This window comes from Bombina bombina, chromosome 10 (assembly GCF_027579735.1).
Source record: "Bombina bombina isolate aBomBom1 chromosome 10, aBomBom1.pri, whole genome shotgun sequence".
NCBI classification, from domain to species: Eukaryota; Metazoa; Chordata; class Amphibia; order Anura; family Bombinatoridae; genus Bombina; species Bombina bombina.
Genome location: NC_069508.1, coordinates 180311872 through 180328507, shown reverse-complemented (window position 1 = coordinate 180328507; position 16636 = coordinate 180311872). Strand labels below are relative to the sequence as shown.

Below are 16636 nucleotides of genomic sequence, written 5' to 3'. Positions count from 1 at the left end.
TTACCAAATTTTACAAGTTTGATACTTTTGCTTCTTCTGAGGCTATTTTTGGGAGAAAGGTTTTGCAAGCCGTGGTGCCTTCCATTTAGGTGACCTGATTTGCTCCCTCCCTTCATCCGTGTCCTAAAGCTTTGGTATTGGTTCCCACAAGTAAGGATGACGCCGTGGACCGGACACACCTATGTTGGAGAAAACAGAATTTATGTTTACCTGATAAATTTCTTTCTCCAACGGTGTGTCCGGTCCACGGCCCGCCCTGGTTTTTTAATCAGGTCTGATAATTTATTTTCTTTAACTACAGTCACCACGGTACCATATGGTTTCTCCTATGCTATTATTCCTCCTTAACGTCGGTCGAATGACTGGGGTAGGCGGAGCCTAGGAGGGATCATGTGACCAGCTTTGCTGGGCTCTTTGCCATTTCCTGTTGGGGAGGAGAATATCCCACAAGTAAGGATGACGCCGTGGACCGGACACACCGTTGGAGAAAGAAATTTATCAGGTAAACATAAATTCTGTTTTTCATGATTCAGATAGGACATGCAAATTTGCTTTGTTCTCTTGGTATTCTTTGCTGAAAGCTAAACCTAGGTAGGCTTATAAACTGATTTCTAAGCCGTTGAAGACTGCCTCTTATCTCAGTGCATTTTCACAGCTTTTTACAGCTAGACAGCGTTAGTTCATGTGTGCCATATAAATAACACTGTGCTCACTCCTGTGGAAATACCTAGCACTCAGCACTGATTGGCTAAAATGCAAGTCTGTCAAAAAAACTGAAATAAGGGGGCAATCTGCAGAGGCTTAGATACAAGGTAATCACAGAGGTAAAAAGAATATTAATATAACGGTGTTGGTTATGCAAAACTGGGGAATGGGTAATAAAGGGATTATCTATTGTTTTAAACAATAAACATTTTCAGGTAGACTGTCCCTTTAATGATAATAGGTAACACTAACTTATTTTGGTCTAGGTGGGTCCAGACAGTATGATTGGACAAGGGACGCAGGTTGGAGAGAAGACTTCTGTTAAACATTCCTTGTTGGGATCCAGCTGCTGCATCAAAGACAGAGTCAAGATTACAAATTGCATCATCATGAATGGCGTTACTGTGCACGAGGGGTAGGTACCCTGATACTGTATTCAGGGGGGGAGCTTGTGTCTAGATTATTAGTCAATAGACTTGTGCTTTGGGTTAGGTATTTGGCCTTTACAAAGAATAGGAACATAGCGTTAGACAAGAGCAGTTTTTGTGTTTTCGTGTATGAGTTTATCATCCATAGCATCTCTAATACTGCTGCAGCATTACCACAATGAATGTAGGTTTATGATGGTAAAGCCATGGCCTATAACCCCCCGCTCTTTGCACCACTAATATATATGTAAATATGTCATGTTAACTATTTGGATGACATAGAGTACTGTAATGCGTAGATATTTAGCTATCTCAGGAATGCAAGAGTTTAACCCTGTAGCTGTTACCAACAACCCTACTTTAACACCCTCTGAAGTATAACATGTTGTGCCGGTGGTATCGTTTTTTACATGAAATTGTGGCAGTATTAAGTCTCTAACATATGCGTGAGCAAAATTGCTGTGACCCAAATCTGACTGGTTAACTCTACAGAGTAGGCTCTTAACGTCTGCTTTCATTGTAGGTTTCAACCTCACTTTTTTATACAGGTACATAAATACATATATACACGCATGTAATATATATAGACATACATAAATACATACATGCATGTAACATATATATATATGCATGTAACATACGTACTCTTCTGTGTCTTTTGGGTTGGGGAGCACTAGTATACTTCTCTACACTGGGGGGAGAGTACTCTTCCTTTGTCTCTTCTGTGTCTTTTGGGTTGGGGAGCACTAGTCTACTTTTCTACACTGGGGGGGGGGAGAGTACTCTTCTTCTGTCTCTTTTGGGTTGGGGAGCACTGTACTTCTCTATACTGGGGGGGAGAGTACTCTTCTGTGTCTTTTGGGTTAGGGAGCTCTCTAATTCTCTATACTAGGGGGAAGAGTACTCTTCATCTGTGTCTTTTGGGTTGGTGAGCACTAGTTTACTATCTATACTGGGGGTAGAGTACTCTTCTTCTGTCTCTTTTGGGTTGGGGAGCACTCTACTTCTCTATACTGGGGGGAGGGAGTACTCTTCTGTGTCTTGGGTTGGGGAGCACTCTACTTCTCTATACGGGGGGGGTACTCTTCTTTGTCTTTTGGTTGGGGAGCACTCTACTTCTCTATACTGGGGGGAGAGTACGCTTTTGTCTATTCTGGGTTGGGGAGCACTCTGCTTCTCTATTCTGGGGGGAGAGTACTCTTCTGTCTATTCTGAGTTGGGGAGCACTCTACTTCTCTATACTGGGGGGAGAGTACTCTTCTTCTGTCTCTTTTGGGTTGGGGAGCACTCTACTTCTCTACTGGGGGAGAGTACTCATCTTCTTTCTCTTTTGGTTTGGGGAGCACTCTACTTCTCAATACTGGGGAGGGGGAGTACTTTTCTGTCTCTTTTGGGTTGGTGGAGCACTGTACTATAGAGACATAGACTAGTGCTCCCCAACTCAAAAGATACAGAAAGAGTACTCTCCCCCAGTATAGAAACGTAGACTGCTCCACAACCTAACATACACAGAAAGAGTACTCTCCCCCCAGAATAGAGAAGTAGAGTGCTCCCCAATCCAAAAGATACAGAAAGAGTACTCTCCCCCCAGTAAAGAGACGTAGACTTGTGCTCCCCAACCCATAAGTAGAGTGCTCCCCAACCCAAAAGAGACAGACGATGAGTACTCTCCCCCAGTAGAGAAGTAGAGTGCTCCCCAACCCAAAAGAGACAGAAGAAGAGTACTCTCCCCCCAGTATAGTGGGGGGACAGTACTCTTCATCTGTGTCTTTTGGATTGGGTAGCACTAGTCTACTTTGCTATACTGGGGGGAGAGTACTCTTCCCCCAGTATAGCAAAGTAGACTAGTGCTACCCAATCCAAAAGACACAGATGAAGAGTACTGTCCCCCCACTATACTGGGGGGAGAGTACTCTTCTTCTGTCTCTTTTGGGTTGGGGAGCACTCTACTTCTCTATACTGGGGGGGTACTCTTCTTTGTCTTTTGGGTTGGGGAGCACTCTACTTCTCTATTCTGGGGGTGAGTACTCTTCTTCTGTCTCTTTTGGGTTGGGGAGCACTCTACTTCTCAATACTGGGGGGGAGAGTACTCTTCTTCTGTCTCTTTTGGGTTGGGGAGCACTCAACTTCTCTATACTGGGGGGTACTCTTCTGTCTTGTTTGGGTTGGGGAGAACTGTACTTCTCTATACGGGAGGAAGAGTACTCTTCTTCTGTCTCTTTTGGTTTGGGGAGCACTGTACTTCTCTATACTGGGGGAGAGTACTCTTCTTCTGTCTCTTTTGGTTTGTGGAGCACTCTACTTCTCTATACTGGGGGGAGAGTACTCTACTGTCTCTTTTGGGTTGGGGGCACTCTACTTCTCTATACTGGAAGGGGAGTACTCTTCTGTATCTTTTGGGTTGGGGAGCACTCCACTTCTCAATACTGTGGGGGGACTACTCTTCTTCTGTCTCTTTTGGGTTGGGGAGCACAAGTCTACCTCTATACTGGGGTGAGAGTACTCTTTCTGTAGCTTTTGGGTTGGGGAGCACTCTACTTCTCTATTCTGTGGGGAGCATACTCTTTCTGTGTATGTTAGGTTGGGGAGCACTCTACTTTTCTATACTGGGGAGAATGTACTCTTTCTGTATCTTTTTTGTTGGGGAGCACTGGTCTACGTCTCTATACTCGGGGGGAGAATACTCTTCTGTGTCTTTTGGGTTGGGGAGCTCTCTGATTCTCTGCATGGGGGGAGCACTCTTTCTCTGCATATAGAGTAGAAGGGAGAGAGCACATCTGTGCTAGAGGGAGGAGCACATGGGAGAGATCTCCACTTCTTCTGTCTCTTCTGGGTTGGGGAGCACTCTTCTTCTCTATACTTGGGTGAGAGTACTCTTCCTCTGTCTCTTTTGGGTTGGGGAGCACTCTACTTCTCTATAATAGGGGGATAGTACTCTTCTTCTCTCTCTTTTTAGTTGGGGAGCACTCAACTTCTCTATACTGGGTGGGGAGTACTTTTTTCTGTCTTGTTTGGTATGGGGAGCACTCTACTTCTCTATACTGAGGGGGGGGGAGTACTCTTCTACTGTCTCTTTTTTGGTTTGGGGAGCACTCTACTTTTCAATACTGGGGGGAGAGTACTCTTCTTCTGTCTCTTTTGGGTTAGTGAACACTCAACTTCTCTATACTGGGGGGAGTACTCTTCTTCTGTCTTGTTTGGGTTGGGGAGCACTGTACTTCTCTATACTGGGGGGAGAGTACTCTTCTTTTGTCTCTTTTGGTTTGCGGAGCACTCTACTTCTCTATACTGGGGGAGAGTACTCTTCTTCTGTATCTTTTGGGTTGGGGAGCACTCTACTTATGGGTTGGGGAGCACAAGTCTACGTCTCTTTACTGGGGGGAGAGTACTCTTTCTGTATCTTTTGGATTGGGGAGCACTCTACTTCTCTATTCTGGGGGGAGAGTACTCTTTCTGTGTATGTTAGGTTGTGGAGCAGTCTACGTTTCTATACTGGGGGAGAGTACTCTTTCTGTATCTTTTGAGTTGGGGAGCACTAGTCTATGTCTCTATACTCTGGGTGAGAGTACTCTTCTTCTGTGTATTTTGGGTTGGGGAGCACTAGTCTATGTCTCTATACTCTGGGTGAAAGTACTCTTCTTCTGTGTATTTTGTGTTGGGGAGCACTAGTTTACATCTCTATACTTGGGGTGAGAGTACTCTTCTTCTATGTATTTGGGTTGGGGAGCACTAGTCTACATCTCTATACTCTGGGTGAGAGTACTCTTCTTCTGTGTATTTTGGGTTGGGGAGTACTAGTCTATGTCTCTATACTCTGGATGAGAGTACTCTTCTTCTGTGTATTTTGGGTTGAGGAGCACTAGTCTATGTCTCTATACTCTGGGTGAGAGTACTCTTCTTCTGTGTATTTTGGGTTGGGGAGCACTAGTCTATGTCTCTATACTCAGGGTGAGAGTACTCTTCTTCTGTGTATTTTGGGTTGGGGAGCACTAGTCTATGTCTCTATACTCTGGGTGAGAGTACTCTTCTTCTGTGTATTTTGGGTTGGGGAGCACTAGTCTACATCTCTATACTCTGGGTGAGAGTACTCTTCTTCTGTATATTTTGGGTTGGGGAGCACTAGTCTATGTCTCTATACTCAGGGGGAGAGTACTCTTCTTCTGTGTATTTTGGGTTGAGGAGCACTAGTCTATGTCTCTATACTCTGGGTGAGAGTACTCTTCTTCTGTGGATTTTGGGTTGGGGAGCACTAGTCTATGTCTCTATACTCAGGGGTAGAGTACTCTTCTTCTGTGTATTTTGGGTTGGGGAGCACTAGTCTATGTCTTTATACTCAGGGGGAGAGTACTCTTCTTCTGTGTATTTTGGGTTGGGGAGCACTAGTCTATGTCTAAATACTCAGGGGGAGAGTACTCTTCCTATGTGTCTTTTGGTTTGGGGAGCGCTCTGATTCTCTGCATGGGGGAGCACTCTTTCTCTGCATGTAGAGTAGAAGGGAGAGAGCACATCTGTGCTAGAGGGAGGAGCACATGGGAGAGATCTCCACTTCTCTTATCCTTTACTTGTTTGGGGTGTGCTTGGCTTCTCCAGGTGTTAGAGTGCTGCTATCTGCATCTGTACCTTTTTATTATTATTATATGTCTTCAGAGAGTGTTTTGGGCACTCTGCCTTTTCACCTTTAAAGCTCTATGCATGTTCATTGGGGTTGTTTTCTGCTTCTGAATATGCAGGTGCTGATAACTGGCTACTGTCTATGAATGGTTGTGGGTCATGTATATGTCTCCCAAGCTACTCAGAAAGTATCATCTCCCACCACCAGGTGGCACAGTGTCTCCCTTTTAGATGTGGGATGACAGAATTCTCCGCTCCATGCAAATCACAGCAGTTACCAAACGTAACCCTTTCACTCTATGGCAGTTATAATTTATAAGTCCTTCTACACAGCTACAGCAAATAAATGGATCCATAAAACATTTTATTTAAATACAGCTAACATGTTTATTATCCGCAATAAGAAGTTGCTTGTTTCCTCATTTGACCATTTGAACCCCTCTGTGTTTGATCTTTAGATTTATTTTTGGCTTGTGATGGGATCTGCTTATTTGTCCTTCTGTCATTCCTGTATTTTATGTTTTCTGTCTGTGCATCCAGCGCTCATTTCATTTATTTTCTGTAAATCATTTTTTGGAGAGCTGTTGTCACTGTATATGATATATAGGGCTATTAACATCAGCCACAATCTTTATGTATGATGAACGTGCAGCAGAATTAGCAGAATAGTGAGCACAGCACTCGGCTGTCAGATTTCTTCCTGTAGTGTGCAAGTTCCTTCTGCTCATCCTCCATACAGTACAAATGCAACAGCACCACTCCCTTTAATTACGGTGTTATATGCACATAAATAGCCACTTCTGTATGTAACACCTTGCATGCAATACCTTATAGTAAAGGTCTTCAGTATGTGTATTTGTCTCTTCTGTACTGTGTTAATTAATTAATAGTGATCTGTGCAGTAGTATTTATCTTTATAAGCAGTTACACGTGCACTGGTCATGTAGATATTATGTATATACTGATACTGTTTATTAATAGTGATCTGTACAGTAGTATGTATCTTTATAAGCAGTTACACGTGCACTGGTCATATAGATTTTATGTATATACTGATACTGTTTATTAATAGTGATCTGTACAGTAGTATGTATCTATATAAGCAGTTACACGTGCACTGATCATGTAGATATTATGTATATACTGATACTGTGTTTATTAATAGTGATCTGTGCAGTAGTATGTATCTATATAAGCAGTTACACGTGCACTGATCATGTAGATATTATGTATATACTGATACTGTTTATTAATAGTGATCTGTACAGTAGTATGTATCTATATAAGCAGTTACACGTGCACTGATCATGTAGATATTATGTATATACTGATACTGTGTTTATTAATAGTGATCTGTACAGTAGTATGTATCTATATAAGCAGTTACACGTGCACTGATCATGTAGATATTATGTATATACTGATACTGTTTATTAATAGTGATCTGTACAGTAGTATGTATCTATATAAGCAGTTACACGTGCACTGATCATGTAGATATTATGTATATACTGATACTGTGTTTATTAATAGTGATCTGTACAGTAGTATGTATCTATATAAGCAGTTACACGTGCACTGATCATGTAGATATTATGTACATACTGATACTGTGTTTATTAATAGTGATCTGTGCAGTAGTATATATCTATATAAGCAGTTACACATGCACTGATCATGTAGATATTATGTGCATACTGATACTGTTTATTAATAGTGATCTGTGCAGTAGTATGTATCTTTATAAGCAGTTACACGTGCACTGGTCATGTAGATATTATGTATATACTGATACTGTGTTTATTAATAGTGATCTGTGCAGTAGTATTTATCTTTATAAGCAGTTACACGTGCACTGATCATGTAGATATTATGTATATACTGATACTGTTTATTAATACTGATCTGTGCAGTAGTATGTATCTATATAAGCAGTTACACGTGCACTGATCATGTAGATATTATGTATATACTGATACTGTGTTTATTAATAGTGATCTGTACAGTAGTATGTATCTATATAAGCAGTTACACGTGCACTGATCATGTAGATATTATGTACATACTGATACTGTGTTTATTAATAGTGATCTGTGCAGTAGTATGTATCTATATAAGCAGTTACACGTGCACTGATCATGTAGATATTATGTGCATACTGATACTGTTTATTAATAGTGATCTGTGCAGTAGTATGTATCTATATAACCAGTTACACGTGCACTGATCATGTAGATATTATGTATATACTGATACTGTTTATTAATAGTGATCTGTGCAGTAGTATGTATCTATATAAGCAGTTACACGTGCACTGATCATGTAGATATTATGTATATACTGATACTGTTTATTAATAGTGATCTGTGCAGTAGTATGTATCTATATAAGCAGTTACACGTGCACTGATCATGTAGATATTATGTATATACTGATACTGTTTATTAATAGTGATCTGTACAGTAGTATGTATCTATATAAGCAGTTACACGTGCACTGGTCATGTAGATATTATGTATATACTGATACTGTGTTTATTAATAGTGATCTGTGCAGTAGTATATATCTATATAAGCAGTTACACGTGCACTGATCATGTAGATATTATGTATATACTGATACTGTTTATTAATAGTGATCTGTGCAGTAGTATATATCTATATAAGCAGTTACACGTGCACTGATCATGTAGATATTATGTATATACTGATACTGTTTATTAATAGTGATCTGTACAGTAGTATGTATCTATATAAGCAGTTACACGTGCACTGATCATGTAGATATTATGTATATACTGATACTGTTTATTAATAGTGATCTGTGCAGTAGTATGTATCTATATAAGCAGTTACACGTGCACTGATCATGTAGATATTATGTATATACTGATACTGTTTATTAATAGTGATCTGTGCAGTAGTATGTATCTATATAAGCAGTTACACGTGCACTGATCATGTAGATATTATGTATATACTGATACTGTTTATTAATAGTGATCTGTACAGTAGTATGTATCTATATAAGCAGTTACACGTGCACTGGTCATGTAGATATTATGTATATACTGATACTGTGTTTATTAATAGTGATCTGTGCAGTAGTATATATCTATATAAGCAGTTACACGTGCACTGATCATGTAGATATTATGTATATACTGATACTGTTTATTAATAGTGATCTGTGCAGTAGTATATATCTATATAAGCAGTTACACGTGCACTGATCATGTAGATATTATGTATATACTGATACTGTTTATTAATAGTGATCTGTACAGTAGTATGTATCTATATAAGCAGTTACACGTGCACTGATCATGTAGATATTATGTATATACTGATACTGTTTATTAATAGTGATCTGTACAGTAGTATGTATCTATATAAGCAGTTACACGTGCACTGATCATGTAGATATTGTGTACATACGGATACTGTTTATATTAATAGTGATCTGTGCAGTAGTATGTATCTATATAAGCAGTTACACGTGCACTGATCATGCAGATATTATGTATATACTGATACTGTTTATTAATAGTGATCTGTGCAGTAGTATATATCTATATAAGCAGTTACACGTGCACTGATCATGTAGATATTATGTATATACTGATACTGTTTATTAATAGTGATCTGTACAGTAGTATGTATCTATATAAGCAGTTACACGTGCACTGATCATGTAGATATTGTGTACATACTGATACTGTTTATATTAATAGTGATCTGTGCAGTAGTATATATCTATATAAGCAGTTACACGTGCACTGATCATGTAGATATTATGTATATACTGATACTGTTTATTAATAGTGATCTGTACAGTAGTATGTATCTATATAAGCAGTTACACGTGCACTGATCATGTAGATATTATGTATATACTGATACTGTTTATTAATAGTGATCTGTACAGTAGTATGTATCTATATAAGCAGTTACACGTGCACTAATCATATAGATATTATGTATATACTGATACTGTTTATTAATAGTGATCTGTACAGTAGTATGTATCTATATAAGCAGTTACACGTGCACTGATCATGTAGATATTATGTATATACTGATACTGTTTATTAATAGTGATCTGTACAGTAGTATGTATCTATATAAGCAGTTACACGTGCACTAATCATATAGATATTATGTATATACTGATACTGTTTATTAATAGTGATCTGTACAGTAGTATGTATCTATATAAGCAGTTACACGTGCACTGATCATGTAGATATTATGTATATACTGATACTGTTTATTAATAGTGATCTGTGCAGTAGTATGTATCTATATAAGCAGTTACACGTGCACTGGTCATGTAGATATGTGCATACTGATACTGTTTATTAATAGTGATCTGTACAGTAGTATGTATCTATATAAGCAGTTACACGTGCACTGGTCATGTAGATATTATGTATATACTGATACTGTGTTTATTAATAATGATCTGTGCAGTAGTATGTATCTATATAAGCAGTTACACGTGCACTGATTATGTAGATATTATGTATATACTGATACTGTTTATTAATAGTGATCTGTGCAGTAGTATGTATCTATATAAGCAGTAACACGTGCACTGATCATGTAGATATTATGTACATACGGATACTGTTTATAACTAGTGATCTGTGCAGTAGTATGTATCTATATAAGCAGTTACACGTGCACTGATCATGTAGATATTATGTGCATACTGATACTGTTTATTAATAGTGATCTGTGCAGTAGTATGTATCTATATTTGCAGTTACACGTGCACTGATCATGTAGATATTATGTACATACTGATACTGTTTATTAATAGTGATCTGTGCAGTAGTATGTATCTATATAACCAGTTACACGTGCACTGATCATGTAGATATTATGTGCATACTGATACTGTTTATTAATAGTGATCTGTACAGTAGTATGTATCTATATAAGCAGTTACACGTGCACTGGTCATGTAAATATTATGTATATACTGATACTGTTTATATGTTTATAAATAGTGATCTGTTCAGTAGTATGTATCTATATAAGCAGTTACACGTGCACTGATCATGTAGATATTATGTATATACTGATACTGTTTATTAATAGTGATCTGTGCAGTAGTATGTATCTATATAAGCAGTTACACGTGCACTGATCATGTAGATATTATGTATATACTGATACTGTTTATTAATAGTGATCTGTACAGTAGTATGTATCTATATAAGCAGTTACACGTGCACTGATCATGTAGATATTATGTATATACTGATACTGTGTTTATTAATAGTGATCTGTACAGTAGTATGTATCTATATAAGCAGTTACACGTGCACTGATCATGTAGATATTATGTATATACTGATACTGTTTATTAATAGTGATCTGTGCAGTAGTATGTATCTATATAAGCAGTTACACGTGCACTGATCATGTAGATATTATGTACATACGGATACTGTTTATTAGTGGTGATCTGTGCAGTAGTATGTATCTATATAAGCAGTTACACGTGCACTGATCATGTAAATATTTTGTACATACTGATACTGTTTATATGTTTATAAATAGTGATCTGTTCAGTAGTATGTATCTATATAAGCAGTTACACGTGCACTGATCATGTAGATATTATGTATATACTGATACTGTTTATTAATAGTGATCTGTGCAGTAGTATGTATCTATATAAGCAGTTACACGTGCACTGATCATGTAGATATTATGTGCATACTGATGCTGTTTATTAATAGTGATCTGTACAGTAGTATGTATCTATATAAGCAGTTACACGTGCACTGATCATGTAGATATTATGTGCATACTGATACTGTTTATTAATAGTGATCTGTACAGTAGTATGTATCTATATAAGCAGTTACACGTGCACTGGTCATGTAGATATTATGTACATACTGATACTGTTTATTAATAGTGATCTGTACAGTAGTATGTATCTATATAAACAGTTACACGTGCACTGGTCATGTAGATATTATGTATATACTGATACTGTTTATTAATAATAATCTGTGCAGTAGTATTTATCTTTATAAGCAGTTACACGTGCACTGATCATGTAGATATTATGTATATACTGATACTGTTTATTAATAGTGATCTGTACAGTAGTATGTATCTATATAAGCAGTTACACGTGCACTGATCATGTAGATATTATGTGCATACTGATGCTGTTTATTAGTGGTGATCTGTACAGTAGTATGTATCTATATAAGCAGTTACACGTGCACTGATTATGTAGATATTATGTACATACTGATACTGTTTATTAATAGTGATCTGTGCAGTAGTATGTATCTATATAAGCAGTTACACGTGCACTGATCATGTAGATATTATGTATATACTGATACTGTGTTTATTAATAGTGATCTGTGCAGTAGTATTTATCTTTATAAGCAGTTACACGTGCACTAATCATATAGATATTATGTATATACTGATACTGTTTATTAATAGTGATCTGTACAGTAGTATGTATCTATATAAGCAGTTACACGTGCACTGATCATGTAGATATTATGTATATACTGATACTGTTTATTAATAGTGATCTGTACAGTAGTATGTATCTATATAAGCAGTTACACGTGCACTGGTCATGTAGATATTATGTATATACTGATACTGTGTTTATTAATAGTGATCTGTGCAGTAGTATGTATCTATATAAGCAGTTACACGTGCACTGATCATGTAGATATTATGTGCATACTGATGCTGTTTATAATTGGTGATCTGTGCAGTAGTATGTATCTATATAAGCAGTTACACGTGCACTGATCATGTAGATATTATGTGCATACTGATACTGTTTATTAATAGTGATCTGTACAGTAGTATGTATCTATATAAGCAGTTACACGTGCACTGGTCATGTAGATATGTGCATACTGATACTGTTTATTAATAGTGATCTGTACAGTAGTATGTATCTATATAAGCAGTTACACGTGCACTGGTCATGTAGATATTATGTATATACTGATACTGTGTTTATTAATAATGATCTGTGCAGTAGTATGTATCTATATAAGCAGTTACACGTGCACTGATTATGTAGATATTATGTATATACTGATACTGTTTATTAATAGTGATCTGTGCAGTAGTATGTATCTATATAAGCAGTAACACGTGCACTGATCATGTAGATATTATGTACATACTGATACTGTTTATTAATAGTGATCTGTACAGTAGTATGTATCTATATAAGCAGTTACACGTGCACTGGTCATATAGATATTATGTGCATACTGATACTGTGTTTATTAATAGTGATCTGTGCAGTAGTATGTATCTATATAAGCAGTTACACGTGCACTGATCATGTAGATATTATGTATATACTGATGCTGTTTATTAATAGTGATCTGTGCAGTAGTATGTATCTATATAAGCAGTTACACGTGCACTGGTCATGTAGATATTATGTGCATACTGATACTGTTTATTAATAGTGATCTGTACAGTAGTATGTATCTATATAAGCAGTTACACGTGCACTGATCATGTAGATATTATGTATATACTGATGCTGTTTATTAATAGTGATCTGTGCAGTAGTATGTATCTATATAAGCAGTTACACGTGCACTGGTCATGTAGATATTATGTGCATACTGATACTGTTTATTAATAGTGATCTGTACAGTAGTATGTATCTATATAAGCAGTTACACGTGCACTGGTCATGTAGATATTATGTACATACTGATACTGTTTATTAATAGTGATCTGTGCAGTAGTATGTATCTATATTTGCAGTTACACGTGCACTGATCATGTAGATATTATGTACATACTGATACTGTTTATTAATAGTGATCTGTACAGTAGTATGTATCTATATAAGCAGTTACACGTGCACTGGTCATGTAAATATTATGTATATACTGATACTGTTTATATGTTTATAAATAGTAATCTGTTCAGTAGTATGTATCTATATAAGCAGTAACACGTGCACTGATCATGTAGATATTATGTATATACTGATACTGTTTATTAATAGTGATCTGTGCAGTAGTATGTATCTATATAAGCAGTTACACGTGCACTGATCATGTAGATATTATGTATATACTGATACTGTTTATTAATAGTGATCTGTACAGTAGTATGTATCTATATAAGCAGTTACACGTGCACTGATCATGTAGATATTATGTATATACTGATACTGTTTATTAATAGTGATCTGTACAGTAGTATGTATCTATATAAGCAGTTACACGTGCACTGATCATGTAGATATTATGTATATACTGATACTGTTTATTAATAGTGATCTGTGCAGTAGTATGTATCTATATAAGCAGTTACACGTGCACTGATCATGTAGATATTATGTATATACTGATACTGTGTTTATTAATAATGATCTGTGCAGTAGTATGTATCTATATAAGCAGTTACACGTGCACTGATTATGTAGATATTATGTATATACTGATACTGTTTATTAATAGTGATCTGTGCAGTAGTATGTATCTATATAAGCAGTAACACGTGCACTGATCATGTAGATATTATGTACATACTGATACTGTTTATTAATAGTGATCTGTACAGTAGTATGTATCTATATAAGCAGTTACACGTGCACTGGTCATATAGATATTATGTGCATACTGATACTGTTTATTAATAGTGATCTGTACAGTAGTATGTATCTATATAAGCAGTTACACGTGCACTGATCATGTAGATATTATGTACATACTGATACTGTGTTTATTAATAGTGATCTGTACAGTAGTATGTATCTATATAAGCAGTTACACGCGCACTGATCATGTAGATATTATGTATATACTGATACTGTTTATTAATAGTGATCTGTGCAGTAGTATGTATCTATATAAGCAGTTACACGTGCACTGGTCATGTAGATATTATGTATATACTGATACTGTGTTTATTAATAGTGATCTGTGCAGTAGTATATATCTATATAAGCAGTTACACGTGCACTGATCATATAGATATTATGTATATACTGATACTGTTTATTAATAGTGATCTGTGCAGTAGTATGTATCTATATTTGCAGTTACACGTGCACTGATCATGTAGATATTATGTACATACTGATACTGTTTATTAATAGTGATCTGTGCAGTAGTATGTATCTATATAACCAGTTACACGTGCACTGATCATGTAGATATTATGTGCATACTGATACTGTTTATTAATAGTGATCTGTACAGTAGTATGTATCTATATAAGCAGTTACACGTGCACTGGTCATGTAAATATTATGTATATACTGATACTGTTTATATGTTTATAAATAGTAATCTGTTCAGTAGTATGTATCTATATAAGCAGTTACACGTGCACTGATCATGTAGATATTATGTATATACTGATACTGTTTATTAATAGTGATCTGTGCAGTAGTATGTATCTATATAAGCAGTTACACGTGCACTGATCATGTAGATATTATGTATATACTGATACTGTTTATTAATAGTGATCTGTGCAGTAGTATGTATCTATATAAGCAGTTACACGTGCACTGATCATGTAGATATTATGTATATACTGATACTGTTTATTAATAGTGATCTGTACAGTAGTATGTATCTATATAAGCAGTTACACGTGCACTGATCATGTAGATATTATGTATATACTGATACTGTGTTTATTAATAGTGATCTGTACAGTAGTATGTATCTATATAAGCAGTTACACGTGCACTGATCATGTAGATATTATGTATATACTGATACTGTTTATTAATAGTGATCTGTGCAGTAGTATGTATCTATATAAGCAGTTACACGTGCACTGATCATGTAGATATTATGTACATACGGATACTGTTTATTAGTGGTGATCTGTGCAGTAGTATGTATCTATATAAGCAGTTACACGTGCACTGATCATGTAGATATTTTGTACATACTGATACTGTTTATATGTTTATAAATAGTGATCTGTTCAGTAGTATGTATCTATATAAGCAGTTACACGTGCACTGATCATGTAGATATTATGTATATACTGATACTGTGTTTATTAATAGTGATCTGTACAGTAGTATGTATCTATATAAGCAGTTACACGTGCACTGATCATGTAGATATTATGTATATACTGATACTGTTTATTAATAGTGATCTGTGCAGTAGTATGTATCTATATAAGCAGTTACACGTGCACTGATCATGTAGATATTTTGTACATACTGATACTGTTTATATGTTTATAAATAGTGATCTGTTCAGTAGTATGTATCTATATAAGCAGTTACACGTGCACTGATCATGTAGATATTATGTATATACTGATACTGTGTTTATTAATAGTGATCTGTGCAGTAGTATGTATCTATATAAGCAGTTACACGTGCACTGATCATGTAGATATTATGTGCATACTGATGCTGTTTATTAATAGTGATCTGTACAGTAGTATGTATCTATATAAGCAGTTACACGTGCACTGATCATGTAGATATTATGTATATACTGATACTGTGTTTATTAATAGTGATCTGTGCAGTAGTATGTATCTATATAAGCAGTTACACGTGCACTGATCATGTAGATATTATGTGCATACTGATGCTGTTTATTAATAGTGATCTGTGCAGTAGTATGTATCTATATAAGCAGTTACACGTGCACTAATCATGTAGATATTATGTGCATACTGATACTGTTTATAAATAGTGATCTGTACAGTAGTATGTATCTATATATGCAGTTACACGTGCACTGATCATGTAGATATTATGTGCATACTGATACTGTTTATTAATAGTGATCTGTGCAGTAGTATGTATCTATATAAGCAGTTACACGTGCACTGATCATGTAGATATTATGTATATACTGATACTGTTTA

At 36.1% G+C, this 16636-nt stretch overlaps 1 protein-coding gene across 2 annotated transcripts in view; it reads left to right on the top strand.

The window, feature by feature from the left end:
- EIF2B3 (eukaryotic translation initiation factor 2B subunit gamma) overlaps positions 1–16636 on the top strand; it is an 89696-nt gene that overhangs the window by 58848 nt on the left and 14212 nt on the right. For both annotated transcript variants that reach the window (XM_053693555.1, XM_053693554.1), the window contains exon 10: positions 972–1120. In XM_053693555.1, the coding sequence (XP_053549530.1) occupies positions 972–1120 (149 nt within the window). The remainder of the gene's footprint in view (positions 1–971; positions 1121–16636) is intronic.